General features: G+C 36.1%; 1 protein-coding gene across 1 annotated transcript in view; it reads right to left on the minus strand.

Moving 5' to 3' along the window:
• LOC104164807 (cadherin-8-like) overlaps positions 1-18,245 on the minus strand; it is a gene marked incomplete at both ends in the record, with an annotated part of 45,786 nt that overhangs the window by 19,805 nt on the left and 7,736 nt on the right. The window contains one exon of the mRNA XM_009704254.1: positions 8,258-8,377. Within this exon, the coding sequence (XP_009702556.1) occupies positions 8,258-8,377 (120 nt within the window). The remainder of the gene's footprint in view (positions 1-8,257; positions 8,378-18,245) is intronic.

Here is an 18,245-nt window from a genome sequence, read left to right on the forward strand (position 1 = left end):
AAGCAAAAGGAACAATAGAAATAAGGATCTGTTTTTCACTTTTCACTTTCCTCTCCGTCTTTTTAAGGATCTATATATGGTAATACTATAAAACTACACATAATAATAATAGAGAACATGGAACAAAACCAAGCAAGCACTACACAAAATTGGAATCTGGCCCTGAAAAGCCTTTCTCAAGCATCTCATTCATCTCACATATTTTGATGAAGACTTCCTGCTTTTTCAACTTGCATACTTGGGAACTTTCCCTTCTTCATTTTGGAAGAGCAAAGTAATTGCTTTGATCTTCCTTCTGTGTTAAAATCGTGGTGGAGATTCTCATTAAATATAACAGACATTTAGGACCCAAACTCCTGAAAAATCAATCTTGTAATTTCTCAAAGAGCCGTAAGATGCATTCTTTGTATTCCTATGAAGCATGCTGACTTCAGCGATGTTTTAACAGTCCATAAAAAAGGTTCACCTGGAGATCTGTGGAACACCTGTGGCAGAATTCCTAAAAAATGAACATATCACAGCTAACTTTCTTGAAAATTACAAAAATTCTAGTACTTTGATGATGTGAGACAGTAATACCGATACACTATTTTTAATTCAATTTACCCTTGATAAAAATCATAATCTTTTTAATAAAAACTATCATAAAATATTCTCATTTCTTATTTAGTTCTAATGCCTTAGTATTTTTATTTTAGCAAGACAAGAAAAATATCTGCAGTCTCTAGCAAAGTTGGCTAACTTTCTAGAAAAAATATCAACTACAGGAGTTGTCTGAAATACATTCAGACGTAAACATATTTCAAATCAAAGACATTAGCCACAGTAAAAATAATCACTAGGTGAGGAATTGGATACTAGTTATACCATTTTATGTGGAGTGATTCTGTGCCGTTTTTGTATTTTTAAGACAGAAGCTAACAGAGTACATATTTTATTATCATATTCATTACTTAAAATTGTACGGAGAAGATGGCAATACCTGCCTTTCTGTTAAACTGTGAGATGAAGGTTGAAAATCGTTTTATTAATTCACTTGTTTCTTGTGTAACCTACAATCCATTGTATTTTCTTTTTCCGTCCATATTATTTCCATTTTTGTGTTTTCTGATCTTGCTTTCATTCTGAAGTAGATCTTGCAAGTTTGCCATTGTGTGTAAATTAACACTACCTACCTTTCACTATATGTATTCTGCTTGAAGAATATCATATAGGATATGACTGGATAACACCTATTATGATACTGCCTTTTTATTTCAGATTAACTTGTATCTGGGTTTTTTAGTACAGGTAAAAAGCTTTCATCTCTCCTTACCAGCTATTCCTTTTTCACTGGGACCAAGTTTCACTGGCATAGTGAAAGGATCACCCTCTCACCAACTGAGAATGAATGCAGTAAATAAACATTCTGCATTGCATTTATGACCTTGATTTTATTTGTAATGATCCTCTAATACCTATAATTATACCAGACACTTTACAGAAAGTAGGTTTGGAATTTTTTTTCAGATGTTTTCCAACTCTAGCTGTGTAGTTCAAATTCCTCTCTCTAATTCAGTCTCTTGAAGTGCAACATTATTTAGACACGTAGCTCCTGTTTTCATACTCAGCATGAGGAAAACGGTTAAGTCCTAACTATCTCACTAGCTTTCTAAAATGATAGAGGTATTGCTCCGAGATGCAAGAAATATGTGTGGTATCAGCTTTTTCGTTACTACTATTACTAGATAAACTCTAGAAGAAGAAATCACTTTTTTTCAAATGCCAATCTGTCTTGATCTTAAGCCCCTCATCTTCACCAACTACAGACTGTCATAACTGGTTTCAAAGGTCTCTGCAGTGATTTTATACTTCTTTTATTAATCAGAAAAGACAGCTCTTGCTGCTACTGAAGGACCCAATCTTACATACCTTATCCATAATAGTTGCACTTTATAGTTCTAAGTAAAAAGCAAGAACTGTGGGACTGACCCTCAGGTCTGCTGCAGTAGCGGTTTGTCAGTACAACTCTCTCTCTTAATGGGCTGTCACCAAGACAACTCTTGGAATCACCAAAGAATCTCTGTACAAACACCTTAACGCAACTCCTAAGGTTGCAGAGTATACTTAGTACACATTGATGAGAAAAGGCTTATACTAGTTTGAAAATATACTCTATTTTGAGCATTGTGCCTAAGTGCATTAAATGCTGTCAAGACAGAGCTGAAGATATTGTAACGGAAGTGACCAGGTATAAACTCCAGAAATCCTTGCATGTGCTGGAACCGATTCTGCTACCTTGGGAATGCTGCTATTCAGGCTGTGTGGACCTACCTTCTATATGCTGCTGCACACACCTGCCTTCTCCTCTAGGAAAGGAGTTCCTACACCTCACCTGATAAGACAGAACAACATCTACTCATCCCAGTTCATGCCTCTTAAAATTATTTCAGTTAAAAGTTAACTTTAAAACTGCGGTAATTGGCAAAGCTATCACTGCAGCACTAGTTAATAAAATCAGCTAGAAAGCAGCAGTTCAATCCATGCTCTAAAAGCAAGTTCTAAATGAGAATTTAAATCTAAACTATTTAGAAACTGAACTATTTAGAAAGGCTCTGTTGAACACGAGTTAGTTCTTTTCCTAGCAGCTCATTACTTCCCCCTTACAGCTGCAGATTACTTCCTGTATCAAAACTCTTTTCCCGTCTCTCTCTAGTTTGAAAATGCTACCTTGTCTTTTATCAGGAGTAATTACAGAAACAGTCCCCATGTCTCTCTTTTATTAACACCTTTCAAATATTTGTGCAGTGATTTTGTATCCTTCTTTAATTACTTCTTATCCAGCTTATACAAATCAAGTTCAATCAATCTTTCATTATAAGTAATATTATTCTCACCTCAGCTACCTTGCTTTGAACTTTCTTCAGTATTTCAGTAGTCTTTTTTATGATGATAGGTCTCATCAGTACTACGTGCAATATTCTGAGGGCAGCTTGTGCTATCATTGATACATACCATTGCTAATAAACTGGACATTAACAACCAGAAAGAAGAAATAGTCTGTAACATCACAAAAATGTCTGTACCTCTAAAGTCGCTGTCATTTATCCTCTCGCTATCTTACTTGTTTTTATTCTGCTGGACTGTATTTCAAGGTCTAGATGGCAGATGATAATAAAGACTGCAAATTAAAATAAAAGATTTAAACCTGACTTCTGCTGAATACCGTTTTCATTCCTCCTAGGCCTACTCATTTATGTTCTGATTCAGAACCACAGAGTTCAACACTGTGGTCCAGAGAGGGCCATATACTAAATCATTAAAAGCTCTGTTGATTAAAGCATGTGCTCTTTCACCTGAAAGTTAAAGCTAGGTATAGAAAAAAAAAAATCAATTATTCAGTCTCCAAAGAAATATCCACATTCTATTAGAAGAGTCTTTAGTCTTCTAGGTCTCCTGACTCTTCTTTTTATCTCAGCTTTACTAACTTGAACTTTGGCTTTGTACCAAATGACCATATCCAAGATGGCAGTGTTTAAATTCTATTCTTTTTCATATATTGTAAGGGTTTATGCTTGAATAATACAATGTGGTTTTGAGTGCAGTAGGGCATTTGGTGTAATTTGCCTTGTTCATGTCACTATATTTCAGGTATGCGTAGGAGTGACATTATTTAAGTTCATGTGAAATGTAAACAAGTCAGACACAGCTAAAAAAGTATTTTCTCTGCCATTCCTATATCATAGAACACATTGTCACTTCATATTACATTCCATTATGATAATCTTATTTTAAAGTTGACAGTCATGATTTAATATCCCTGAAAATGCTTAAAAGTGAGGAGTGTACTTTAGCTACTTCTAGCAGTCTCAAGGAACCCCCTTCCCCAGCATTTTGATTGTCATTATTTAGATTATGAGAGAATACATACAACTTGCATGACTTTATAAATAATACATGCTAGTCAGGAAACCTGATATCAGTCAGTTAGATGTAATAATGACTTATGGAATATATTATAGTCCACCATGAGTTTCGTTACTAATCTGATGACATCACATTGTAAGTTTAGCCTCTCACACAAAATCTGATTCTGTATCTTTGTAATGTATTGTTTATATTTACTCTCTATCCAACAAACCAGTGGTAATATTAAAATTCACCTATGAAAAGCAAAAAATATTCAGAACAAGCCATCAAAAAAGCATTTACCCTAAGCCATATTCAGAGCACTGAATGAAAAATAACTTCTGAATTACCTTCTTTCACATGTCTATAACTCATATAGAAGAACTTGCAAACTAGAACTGCAGAAGTATATGCAATTTTCATCTTAGGTAATGGAAAACTATTGTTTTATGGGTCACTTACCAGCACTTATTTCTGTGCACCCAGCATTATAGAATTGTTTCAGCAAGGAGGTTGAGAGTAATGACAGAGTTTCAACGAAGAGTGTGATTCAGATAAGGATTACCGCTAGTTAACATCAAATGAGTAGGAACAAAAAAGCAGAAGAGTAAGTAACTGCTTTCCTCACATTTAACCTCAGGTGTAGCAACCCCTTCTACCATAGGCTTGAGGCATATCCTACACCTTTGCTCCCTCTTTGTGTTCAGAGTACTAGAGAAAGGAGAGGAATCAGGAGTCACAATTGGGATTATTCCTGGCATAACATTAAAACAAAGCAGTAAGGTCAGACAATCTTTAGTCTGAGCCAGGAAATGAAAAAAAAATCATAGGCAGTACAGCCTATCTATGGCTGCCCTGGTGCTGGTAGCTGCACAGATCTAAATCCAGTCTTAATTTCTAATAAACAAAGCTAATAAAAGGCCAGTCATCTAGAAAAATAGTAAGTACGTCAGCTTTAAGTAGCTATACTTTTGATAACATTTGATACATTTCCATTGAATGACAGAAAATAATTACATTCTGAAGTGGATCACTTTAACATAGTCCATTTCTTAAAACAGTTATTCCATTTTGGGAAAGACACAATTCTAGACACAATATCTGTGTTCAAAACCAATTCTCTTTCAAATGAATTGGAAAGGCTTTCAGCTTAGCAGGGGCACTAATCAAATGTAACCACAGAGAAAATGTAGCTATACACACACCCACATCTACCCCCCATCCCCCAAAAATCCCAATCCAAACCCCAAACCCTAAAATGTCTATCACGCCTGGAGGATCAACTTCAGGTTTGATTTGTTTTGGATACGACACTACTATACCTGGCTGTTCTACTTTAATTTATACGCTGTCACAATAGCATCCAAACATCTTCCCACATGAAAACTTTCTCTGAGGTTCCCGAGTACTACATACGAATGTATAACATGATGTGTCTTCCTAGCCTAGTTACTGAGTTGTGATGGTTCACATTGCCAAAGTTGGATAAATTTAAAGAAACAATCAAACATTTACATATTTTCTATTTGATTCAGGCATTTTCTTTTTGTTAAAATGCACCTTCCACTCTATCTGTTCATGGTAACAGCACTACTGTCCAAATTACATAGCTGCCAAACTAGTGTTTTATGCACCACTACCTCTAAAAGGTGAAATATACAGAGCCACAAGCTATTGCAAAATTGTAGCTATCTTAGCATAATACTATTGGCGTTTTGAGACTACATGTAACAACCCATAAAACTCTCTCTGGTATGTAATACACATTATCATACCCTTGCTCCAAAATTCTGGCATCACAAGAAAATCTGCTACGTAGCTCCTTAACATGTTCTGAAATCAACACTTCTGTTCAGAAGAACCACAACCATAAGGCTGCTGGTTATTAGAGCAATCCTTTTCACTCTGTATAATATACAGTTGCAGTTTCTACATGATTACCTGCATCTGGTTTGCTTAATGACTAGACTTTTATGTATATTTATTGTTTACCTATCCTAAACAAATTTAAAATTTACCATGACTAAGATTTCTGTAAGTCAATAAAGACACGTCTCAAACACAAGAACTGCAAAACCACAAGAATTCTGCAAATTTTAAAACATTACGTGTAATGGATAGGTCCATCTAATATCATAGAGGCAACTGCATACTCTCCGGCTTTAACAAAATATTTGGTGGGTAGCTGTATGAGTAGCATGGTAGTTACACTACAGATAAAGGCCACTACATAAAGATGGCAAGGAAACAGAGGATGGCCTCAGTACATAAACTCATTCAGTTGTAACAGCTTAGAGAAGAACATAATTGACGTCCTCCATAGATCCAGAAAAACAGGGAATCTGAAACCACTTATTCGTTAAGAACCAGCTCCATAATATGAAGCCACTTATGCAGGGACTGTGGCAAAGCCACAGTTGAATTCTTCATGATTAAATTCCCTTTAGAAACTAACATGTCATTTTCATGGTAACTGAACTGCTCCTCAAAGGAATATTTGTCACTAGAAATGAAGGTAGGAAGGGGAATTTAATGCCAGTGAAACAGGAGAAAAATAATGATTTTCAGGTTCACCAAAAAGCTTTGGAGCTTCCTCTGGCTTTCATCATAATGGAAATCACTTTCCTAAGTGATGAATAGTTACTTCACTGGATTAAACTTAAGGTTTTAATGCAACACAAATAATAAACCTGAGTAAAATTAAACAATTTTTTATATTTGGAATATTTCTATCAGAGGATAGAAATATTGCTCCTCTATCAGAGCATCCTTTAATAATTTCTCCTATTTTTGTGTGAAAAGTGAAAAAATCTTCTGTGTAGGTGGAGAATACACTTCTCAGCTCCTCTGTGAAAGCTGATCTGTTCCCATGCTAAAGCACTAACTTTCCCTAGTAGAAACTGAGAAAAATCCTACAGCTAATCCCCCTTTAATTAAGACAGCTAACTCAAGTCATTACTGCATGCAATAATTTGTATTATTACAGAAGATCAAATCATATATTTTGATACTTGATGGTCAGGGGTCTGTTCAGAGTTATATTTCCACATGACTTGTGACAAATCAGCCAGCATGAACTAAGAGGCTTCACTAATATCACTCTCTTGACATATTTATTTTTGAAACAAGCTGTTGTTTTTCCACCATGTTGTGCTAGAGTTATTCTTCGTAAAACTCTATTTTACATACAGCATAAAATAAAATACTGAATCACATTCCAGAGACTATTTTCACATTTAGGATAGCTGTCCTTCAACCAGAAGAAAATATTTTAATGGATTAATTCATTAATCTATTAATATTTATTGATCTACACTATTTACCTAAAGTCCCTGCAATTTAGGGCATTTCTAGGAAAGGGAAATAATTTTTTCCCATGCAATCTCACCAGAAAGACTTAAAGAACTTCTGGACTTTAAACAGTCTAAGAGTACTCTGTTTAATGTTGGTGAGAAAACTTAGCACACTTGATCTATCAAGAGCATCCTTTAATAATTTCTCCTAGCGTTTATTTCATAATTTTGTTAATCTGTATGAGGAGCAGAATTTTCACTCCTGCTTTAGTCCTTCATGGTCTTATAAATTCAGGTGGTTTTTTGTATGTTTTAAAATGAGTTACAGTTTTCTTCTCCTTAGGAGATCACAGCTGCTTGACTTACAGTGACTAAAAACAGCTTCTAGTAACAGGTGAAAGAACATAAGAAATAATATAAAATCACTTTAAAAAATATTTCTCAGCCTTAACTAAAAGGATTTGCTGTAAGTATGACATATGTACAGAAAAAGAAGAGGGAATAGATTTATTGGCACTTCTTTCAGATGACTTTCAAGACTTTAAAACCACAGAGAAGTAAAGTTATCCTAAATGCATGCTAATAAAACTTCACACCAACACTCAGTATCATGTTCTTTCTTTCCCCACAGTCCACCCAATCAAGAAACAAAAATAATTTTTAATGAAAACACACAATATATTCAGAAAAATTTCCAAGCTAAACTGTACTTTCTTTAACTGGAAATGTTATAGTCTCATATTGAAAATTGCATTATGCTCATTAAATTCCTCAGGCCAAGTCTTTCAATCCCTAATCAGTTATAAGTCACATGGCACTTCCACTACCTTTGGCTTTGCTTCAGTGCCTTCTGTACTATTAGTATCACCGTTACTTACGTTATCATTAATACAGATTTTTCTTTGTCTTTTCACATGATCACTCTTATGGAATACAAGTGAGACACATGTTACAACTCAGTAATACTGACAGACATCTACTTACGCTCCCCTATTTAAGTTTATTACATGAAATATGTAAGAGGCACAGTCACTTGTGTAAATACAACCCAGGGATTCATATTCAGAGTCACCTACCTGTATGTGGCTCAATAGAAAAGTAAGGCTGTCCTTCCAGAATGCTATAAACCAGCTTGGCACTATTTCCATAAACTGGATCATCTGCATCTGTAGCTGTTACTTTAGTAACAAAGGTGCCTAAATAAAAAGAATATAAACAATTAATGTTTACATGCTTACTAGAAATTTGTGTAACTTATTCAAAAATAATTTGAAACAAAAATTAATTTCCTTGTAAGTTGTATGACAATAATAAAATACAAAAAAATATCAGTAACAACTTAAAACATTACTTGTGGAACACAAACAAAACATTTTCCTTCAAGATGATATATGCCGGCAGACTGAATTTCTGGTTGGAAGAAAAACCTTTTCAGTAGCTGTATTATTTAAGGTTTCTTTGTAGAATGCATTTAAAGGTACCTGATAGATCTCTGTAGACTTCAAGCATTTGCAAAGGAATCATATCAAAGGGATATAAAATACAAGGTTAATAATACAATACAATATGTTGCATTTAAGATCTGCAAAATCACATTTGAAAGAACCTTGCCAAGTTACAGAGACCACATAGAAAAGCAACAATAAAAATGATTACTTTTTTCTTCTCTTGGCTTGCAGCCATAATAATGGTTTGATGTGGCCACAGTGACAGAGTTAGGACAACATCTATTGTCTCTGAAATGAGTCTCTGCCACTGAGAGGGCCATTGTCTAGCCAGAGTTAGAAATTCCATACTCTGACCAAAAAAAATAGAATAAAAAAATCAAGGAAATTGCCCTTTTTATTTCTTAGGCAATATAGTACTTGCCATTTCTGCAAGAAGCAAAATCAAATGAAATTCAGTCAACTACATTAAGCCTGCTGCAGAGAGTTTTTTCTTTGGATGACTTAAAAATACAATGATAACGTTAATTAGGCTAACAACAAAGACAATATCTACAGAACGAGAGAAAGCAAGAACAGGAGAGAGGTTGAGAGCTGAATTTTGTTTCTTATGTTCAGAAAGGAAAAGAATTACAGCACCCACCAAAATACCTCCCTTTCTGGATATGCCAATAAAAATAAACTCCTCTTCCTTCTCATACTTTGTATGATGGTGAATCCAAGTTACATGCCACGCCAGGAGAGGAACAGTAAACTAAACAGGGAGGAGATCCCTTTGGCATGTTCTTGCATTGTGCTCTCTTTCCATCTTTCTCTGTATGGCCCGTTGCTGCTATAGCTTTTACAGTTTTGTGCATTACAGCACATGCAAAATATTTAGAGGAATGTTTGCATGTTCAGAGGTAATATGCATATCACCCAATAGCTTCCACTTCGTACTTTCCCACCTGGGCACTTCAAACATCAGGGCAAGATATGGGGCTAGCAGGATTTGGGAGTGTCTAGAGGGGTGGATAACACCTCCCTTACAGAGCGGAAGTTCTGCAGTACCTGAAGTTGCGGCATGCTTGCTGCATGGAAATAATGTGATAATTCCCAGGGAAGGGAATGTGGGTTGCAGAAATACATCTCGCTAGAGAAAAAAAAAAAACGCCTATGGCTTGTGCTGGTCATATATTTTGGCTACTGGCGTAAATTTATCCATTCTTACAGGGGGAGTACATCAACGAAGGGAAGCAGATCAGCAGGCTATGATGGAAGCTCTACCACGGCCCCATCTGACAGGGAAGTGCCCCACCAGCATCCCTCCTGTTGCTCCGCAGGGTCCAGAAGCAGCGGCATGGCCTGCAGCTGACGCGCACCACGTGGAAGAGGAACGCGATGCTGACGAATATTATGTTGCGTCTATCCTTGACAGATGCTTGCTGAACCTGTTCTTATAAACATGTAAACTGTTTATGTTTTGAAGCCTGATTTTGATGTTGAAAGGTGATCTTATATCTAACCTTTAATTATAATAATCTTTAACCAGCTACTGAGGATGAGAAATGGACTTTCTCCTCAACTTGATGGTTAGTTTGTAAGGAACTAACATTGGAAATTTGTTGTCTGACCAATTAGCAATTTTGCAGTATACCTAGACGCTAACAGACAATGCCTGGTAGTTTTGAGTGAAAATGATGAAGGGGATAGATGTCACAAATGTGTTCCCCAGCCTTGTAGCAAGTACAGCAGCATCAGCCTACAGATGATATCCTGAATGACCTCCGTCACACACAGGAGAATAAAAATTGTAACAGGGAAGCAATCACAGGGCACACTCAGAGGCCATGGCATAGGCTACAGAAAATAAATGAAATGGGGAACAATGACAAGGAAGTATTAAGGAAGCTTGAGTTTGGATGTTGCAGGAACAGAGGAACAAAAGGACCCTTTGTGGCTTGTCCACAGTAGTTACAAAGCATGAAAAGATGTAGCTATTATAATTGTCTCACATATTTAAGTTTTGTTGGCTCACCTTCTGTAGCTCATACACCAGTTACAAGTTCTCTATTTTGCTGCTCCCACCGAAAGCAATCTCTTGGTCAAGGTGCATCTCCCCTCTGGCAGCAATCAGGCTACAGCCCCACCATCCCGGCAGGACATTCCCTGCAGTTCACAGCTGCTGTTCCATGTGTGATACCAAATATGAATATGGAAGTCAGTGCTTTCTTCAACTGGATTCACACTGAAATAGCAGGTGAGGTACTAGGTTTCTGTGGCAGCTATCATAACTTTTGTTTTGTAGTCTTCTAAGACAGAAAAGGTTTGCACAGAACTTCATACAACGGGACGGGGCTGCAATAAGATAAGGCTCATCACAAAACAGTGAAATTTTTTGTAAGAGTATTTTATCTATGCTGTTCTGTTTTGTTTCCGTAATATACTTTATACACGAAGGAAAATAAAGAAGTGAAACTATTGACTTTTTTGAGATTGTGTTTGATTTGCTTAGCTGGCTCTCATTTCAAAGGACTTCAGAAATAATTACATTGCTTGTTTAGAAAGATTTGATATATAATGTCTATTCTTTTCTTATTTCACCTGAGAATTCCTGAAGACTTTTATAGATATTTATTTCAAGATTTCAAAACTTAAATGGGTATGCTGATTCTTTGATAAACACATCCTTTATCCCAAGTGTTCATTAGACATTAAAGTTGAATACGCCTTAATAAAAAGAGGCAGTCAGTGTCTAATATTGCTTCCAATCCTGATGCTCAGCTCTCAAGATTTTTTTGTTGTGATATAAAATAATTTAACCACTTATTGAACCAAGTTCATCTGAAATTTATACATACATTAAAAATACATATGTAGTAGTCAGTATTCCCATTCACTGTTTACATATACAGAAGCGACGAGGAAATGGTATACCCTTCTTTTTCTTTCCCTTACAGGTCACTTGAAGTGTGACTATAATCTCACCTAATAAAACTAATGAAGGGAATGGAAAAATAAAACACTCTCCCAGCTCCTAGAAAGCAATTTCTTACACTGTCAGTCTCTGCCACTCAGCACTTAATTTCCGACCATCATACACAGTTCTGAGAAGGTCTGTCAAATTCAGTAATTTGCTCCCAACAATCTTATTCATGAAAATTGTTTATGAAAGATGTAAGCAATCATGAAACAGAAATTAAAGAATTTACTTCCACTATTGAAATTAGGTAAGCTTTTACATAGTTTAGATTTTATTACCTTTACTTTGAATTTTTTTGTTTTATGCCTTGAATCAAATCTTCTGCAGGTGTGAAACATACCACATTAGCATGTTCACACTGGCAATAAGAAACATATAAAGGAGCAAACTCTGTCCCTTCTGCAGCTGCAGATGATGTTGCCACATCAGTGTTGCTCTGGTTCCACTGCAAGATGCTAAGGGTCCAGAAGAAGTTGCAACCTATCCCACTCCCACAAGTGACAGAAGCCTTTTCAACTATGCATGAACAAAAGATTCGGAAAACTGAGAGATTCCTGAGGCTGAAAAATAATGCAGAAAAAAGGAACTCACAGCCACCATGGCTGTTATTTAGGCAATCTTCTGAACACAGCAGAACTCTCCATGCTTTGGTCTAGAGCTTTGGATTATCAATATTTAAGTAGGATTTTACTCCAGTACAGACACTGCAGTTATAAACTACATAAATATTTTTTACATGCATAATGTGCTTAAAGTTTTAGAGATAAAAATTTTGCACTGAAAAAGCAGTAAGAATGCAGGAAAGAGCATTTATTAAGTAAATGCTCTTTGAAAAACAACATTCCAGGTTCTACCCAGCACATAAACAGTTAAGGTTTCTGTTTGTGTTTAATTTTGACTGCATTTGGCTTCTATTTGTTTCTTTGTCAATGCTACAACAAACTCATTTAGCTAGAGACTATAAATTTGAAATGGTGCCATTTTTACAAGAAAGCCACTATTATAGTCCAAGTCACTGTTGTCCTAATTACAATAATATAGCAGTTTTATATAATCTGGCCCAACAACATAATCACTTTTTTCTTTATGTACTTAATATTGCCTTATGTAAAACTAAACCATTTTTTTGATAGATGAGGCAAATTTCAAGACACTCAGTTAAAAAACTTTCTGCATTTTTTTCTGAGGTCCATTTCTGCAATGCTAATGACCCTGCAATTAAATAGGGACTGCAAAGAGATTCAACAGATTTTAATTAACGAACACTTCTAATGTGATTTAGCCATTAACCATTGCCGATTGTTTTACTCTTTTAGTGTCAGGTTTGATAGTTTCTCTTTGCAACAGCCTAGCAATCAGAGATGTAATTAACAACAAAAGCATTTTTACATGGCTAGGTAAGAAAGCCTGTGTTTGCTAGCAAACTAAGATTAAAAGTCATCATAAAAATAAGATATGTGTGCTCAGCTAGTGCTCTTCTGTTGTTTTGACTGTGTTTTTATGTGCAAGTCAGGTTACAGATCCTGCACATTAGTCAGAACAAAAAATACATATGCTGCCACAGGGAGTAGGAAAGCAAATTTTTTGGTGTGGCAGTGAAATGTGCGTACTGGAAAAAAATTTAAAAAAAACCCCAAACTTGTATGTTCTAAAGGAGGTAATGCATAGTCAGTGCCAGAAATATACATGAATTCATATTCAATGAAGCAACCATTTTGTTGAAAGATTGTAATTGCTGGTAAAAATAAAAAGTGTGACCACAATGCAACCTAATGGGACCATGTTTTCTCATTCTCCCAGGGCCTTCTGTTTTTTTTGCTTTCCTGATGCCCTTTTTGGTCTCCCTCACTCTTTCTTTCCTTCTCTTTCCAAATCTTGACAGGCTGAAATCTCCATTTCATTCTGAAGATCTGATTATCCATCTGACAGGGCCTTAAGAGTATATTTGCATGAAAAAGACCTACCGTTATTTACCAACTGCTTTGTTTTTCTAAGAGGATCACTGTGCTTCAAAATCTCTACTTAGATTTTGAGTTTGGCTGATAGTAGCCTGGCAGTCAGTAGTGGTCAAAGCAAAGCATTGTTTGTATTCAGCAGGCCAGATAAGCATTCTTTCCAAAATGAAGCCTTTTCTTCACTGTCCCTCTTTGCTATAATCTCACAGGTAGCATGACAGTTGTTGTCATGGTAACAATTTTTTATTGAATAAAACTGCAATAATCTCATAAAAACCAGTATAACTTCTTGACATGTAAATTATTACTGCCTCAAAGCTGAAGAAACTTATTCTTATTTGTTTTCCATTGTTGCCAATTTTTTGAATACAAAAACATAGTTTTAAGCCTTATCATCCTGTGTTATTCTGTATGAGACCATTTCTAAACACAAAAATCTATCAATTAGGGACTTTACTAACTGAATAAAGAAAATGTATATGGAACAGAAATCTATGTAACGCATTTCAGAACTTGTTAACATATACAAAATATACACATAAAATAGTGGTATTTTAAATTGCATAGCCTGATGTCTATGTAGATATACACACATATATACGCGGGTACGTTGTATAAGCATTCTACGGTTCTTTTGCAGATCATACGTTATTTCACTCCTACCTTCTACATCAGTACTTGAATGTATTTTTATTATGATTAATAGGTTCTTTATTGCCAAAGCTCTAACAGCCCAAAACATGGATCAGGTGTCACAATACAAAAAAGTCCTCTCCCCAAAGACTCCGAGAGCTGAGTACCAGGAAAGAAAAATACAGACAAACAACTGAAGACAGACACAGAGAGGACAATAGGATGTAAATCATCCTGGGAAGCAATGCTGTCAGCACACAGTGCTGCTGCTGCCTGACCTACCTGCTGTCAGGTTAGCACACCTACCCCACAGTGCCTGCAGCACATAGGCATCATGGAAGAGTTTTAGGGACTTCTTTGAGAACAGATGACAGAGGTCTTGTGTGTTTTTTTCAGGAAATCTTCTCACACTTAGAGGAAAGCATGTGAAAAACAGAAAAGTATTTGCTTTTTAAGTGTCCAGTGGACAACTTTGAGTGACGAAAAATTAATGGAGGTGGAAGATGATGTCCTAAGCAGTGATAAGGGGTAACGATATGGGCCAGAACAGTCCACTAAAGGAAAAACGGGCAACTTATGCTTGACATGCTAGACAGACAGGAAAGCCAGGATGTATTCTGCTATATCTATAGTAGAATCCTGTATGCAGCCATACCTAGAGGGATAAATGAGAAAGAAAATTTGTGTACTTTACAGATGTAATACTGATATGTGGGTGATGAGAACCATATAAATAGACAGATACAAGATTTCACTTAATCTTCTGCAAAGAGAAAAACAACAACAAAAGCTTCCTTACAATGAGAAATCGTACGAGGAGGAATAGCTCCCCAAGGAAAATAACAGAATCCTCCTCACTGAAGAGTTTGCTCTATTGCACAGGATGCTAGATAATGTATTCTAAAGGAAAACCCTAGAAAGACAGGAAGATTAACTAATAGGGTAATTTGTCTTTCCCAGCTGTAATTTATTTGACTCTAAGTAGTAAAATGCCGTGATGCTGTCATGATCTTGTTTATGATGATTAAGGCAAGGAAGAAGGACAAGAGGGTTATTCGTACAACTCGGTTTTAGGTTCAACTGGTTAAGTTAGATACCTAGGTGCACTAGCTTTCTGCTAGATGAACACAGAATTGTTCTCTCATAGGATCCTTCTTTCTTGGTTGACCAGAGAGGAAACCAAATTAAATTAGCCAGCTAATGTGAATGCCTAAATTTCAATCATATGACTACTCTCTTATGTGTATGCACTCAAAACAGGCCATACCAGTCCATAATACTAACCCTCCAGGAACTTCAAGTAGGTAAGCTGGCACACCAACATATAGGACAAGTACAAGTTGTGCAAGACTTTTGGTTTTGTTTACATTATTTTCCATATATATATATAAAAAATGCCTATCTGCACTTACATAATCATATAAACAATTACATACACCTTCTGAAATAAACTACAACTGATATATTTCATATTCAGTTTGTCAAAACTAATCTAAAAGATTAGGGTAACAAAGCATTACTTGTTTGTTTTGTTAGTTTGTTTTATATAAGTAGTCATATGTAATGTCACTGAAACGTACAGAAAAAGAGGTTTGAGAACCCAGTACTCTACAGACCTACAGGAAATGTCAGATGCTGCCCCAAAGAATTGATAGTCTAAACCAAAAGTTTTAACACCTGAAAAATCTGGCTTCATAAAGGGATCTGAAAGAATCCAACAGGAGCATCTTGGTCAACAGTAGGAAATAACCACTACAATAAATTACAAAGTACCATGCAGGAAAATGCAAGAAACTGTTACCTGTTTCCACCAGGAAAATAATCTTTTCGTATACTTCGGATATACTAAGTCAGGTTTAGCTCCATAAGCAGAAGAGGAATCTGAGCTGTTTCTTCCAAATGTTACATATTTCTTTAATGCAATTTTTAGAGTAGTTTAGAAAGTTAATGAAGTCTTTAAAAAATGTTAATATCATGCAGCATGTGTATGAGTCAAAATCTCTGAACAACTGAATATCCTACCACACATAACACAACAATGTTTGTAGATTGTTCATGTGTCATTTTAAGGACTTTTTATCATGTGAGGGAAATGGGAAAAATATATTGTATGCAAATGTGTAACTGCAGAAGTATGAAAGGTGCTTGCTATGCATAGAAGAAAAATGCCTTCTGTACAGCCCACAGACAATGGAGCAAGCTGGCAGCCTTCAGCATTTTACAGCTGTATAATGAGGACTGTAGGAAGTATGGCTGTGAAATCTAATAAGCTGCATATTTTACAATTTTTTTGTGCATAAACTAATTCTTTTAGAACTCTGATACTGCCTTTTTAACATGATCTTTTGGAAACAAAAATGTTTTACATCAGAAAAATATATTCAGATCTAGCGATATAGATAACTCTTTGGCAATTATCCTTGCTGATGTTACCTACTGCTTGGATTTAGCTGGTGGTGAATCCAATAAGAAAGGACACTGCCTTTTCAGTTTTAAGGTTGGCAGTTCTTTCTTGCTACAACTTCTAAGATGGTGCCATTAGAAAGCCTGCAGGTATTCCTTTATAAAGTCCCCTGGGTGGCTGTTTGTTAGGATTAGAATACAGTCTGTAACATCACAGGCAACAGTAGAAGGGTAAAATGTATTTTATGTTTGGCTTAAAGAATTATGTTTTCTCTTCATGTTATTTTTTTATTCTCCCTTTAGATATCACCCTCACTATAGAATATTAATTGATATTTGTGAGAGATGTGGGAAATAGCTATTCTTTTGTTCAGGGCTTTTTGAAAGCCTGCTTGTCTCTAATCAATTGACTATTTCATCAGCATTCATTCTGCAAGGTCCCCAGGCAAAGACAGTAAAATTGGATGATCGCTGTACACTATATTTCCAAGTGGGGCAGAGCGGGGAAGTACCATAAGGTTTGCTGATTTCAATGGAAGTTTCAGGTTATGCTCAGGTGTATTGTATAAAAATATAAAAAAATAATAAAGTAGCCCTGACTGTTTACTGCAGCAATTCTCTGATTTATAACTTTCTGTTGTGAAAACAGAAAACAGCTGGTATAATCTTGCAGCTTTGATGCTCTGCTTGCTTTGTTTGGTAGCGTGAAGCCTATAATGCCAGCAACTGTAATCCAGGTTGCAAAAGCAGACTCTGAAACATTGACCCCTCAGGCCAGCACGGAGCAAGCATATGGCAGCAGAGACTATTTGGGCCCCAGGGAAAAGGTACAGTTGAATCAGCTGCCCAGCAGTACTCTACCGGCTGATTCATGACAAAGCCGTATTGACATCAGCTCCACAGGCAACTGCTTATCTGTATTCATGAAGAAACATTAAGTGGTGCAGATTCAGCAACTAAAGAAAGACTGAGGTACCAGTTTGGGGCAGGGCTGGGAATGACCAGTGCCAGAAAAAAAATGGATTCCGAATTGGATCTGAATCTCATTTTCCCAAATGTCAAGTGTGTCTATCAAAGAGATGCCTAGCACAGGCCATCCGAGTTAACAGAATTTGAGGAGTATTGGTCCCCAATGTTCTAAAGCTAAATCTATTGTGTTAGCAGAGTGATGTAAGTTACATTAATAGAACTTTCTGTAAAAGCATGACCACACTGAGTTTAATTTTCTGACCTAGAACTTTCTATCTCATGGTTAGAACTTGTGTACATTTCCCACAACTAAAAAAAAAGAGAGAATACGTTCCAGTCCATTTCTGTGGCATTTCACAGAGCCTCAGTCCGGCAGCAATCTGTACTGGTCTGCTTCCTCTCATTTGTCCGTTTTCCACTTAGGCATCATCCACTGGCCAGCAAATGGGTTCATGTCACAAGCATAGCTGTTCAGAAAAATGAAATGGCATGCTTTCAAAGCCAACAAAACAAAACCCCTACCACTGTTTTAAGCATTTTTTAGTCCAAATTTGAAATTTGGGAAAATTGTGAAAAATCCTTGCCAAGAGTAGATTTAAATTTGTAATCAAAATAGAATGTATTGGAAACCCGAGTCAAAGACATCTTTTCATACAGTCACAGAACAGAAATACGACGATGTGTTTGATATGTACAA

Source organism: Cariama cristata, unplaced genomic scaffold (genome assembly GCF_000690535.1).
Source record: "Cariama cristata isolate BGI_N322 unplaced genomic scaffold, ASM69053v1 scaffold5797, whole genome shotgun sequence".
In the NCBI taxonomy this organism is placed as follows: domain Eukaryota; kingdom Metazoa; phylum Chordata; class Aves; order Cariamiformes; family Cariamidae; genus Cariama; species Cariama cristata.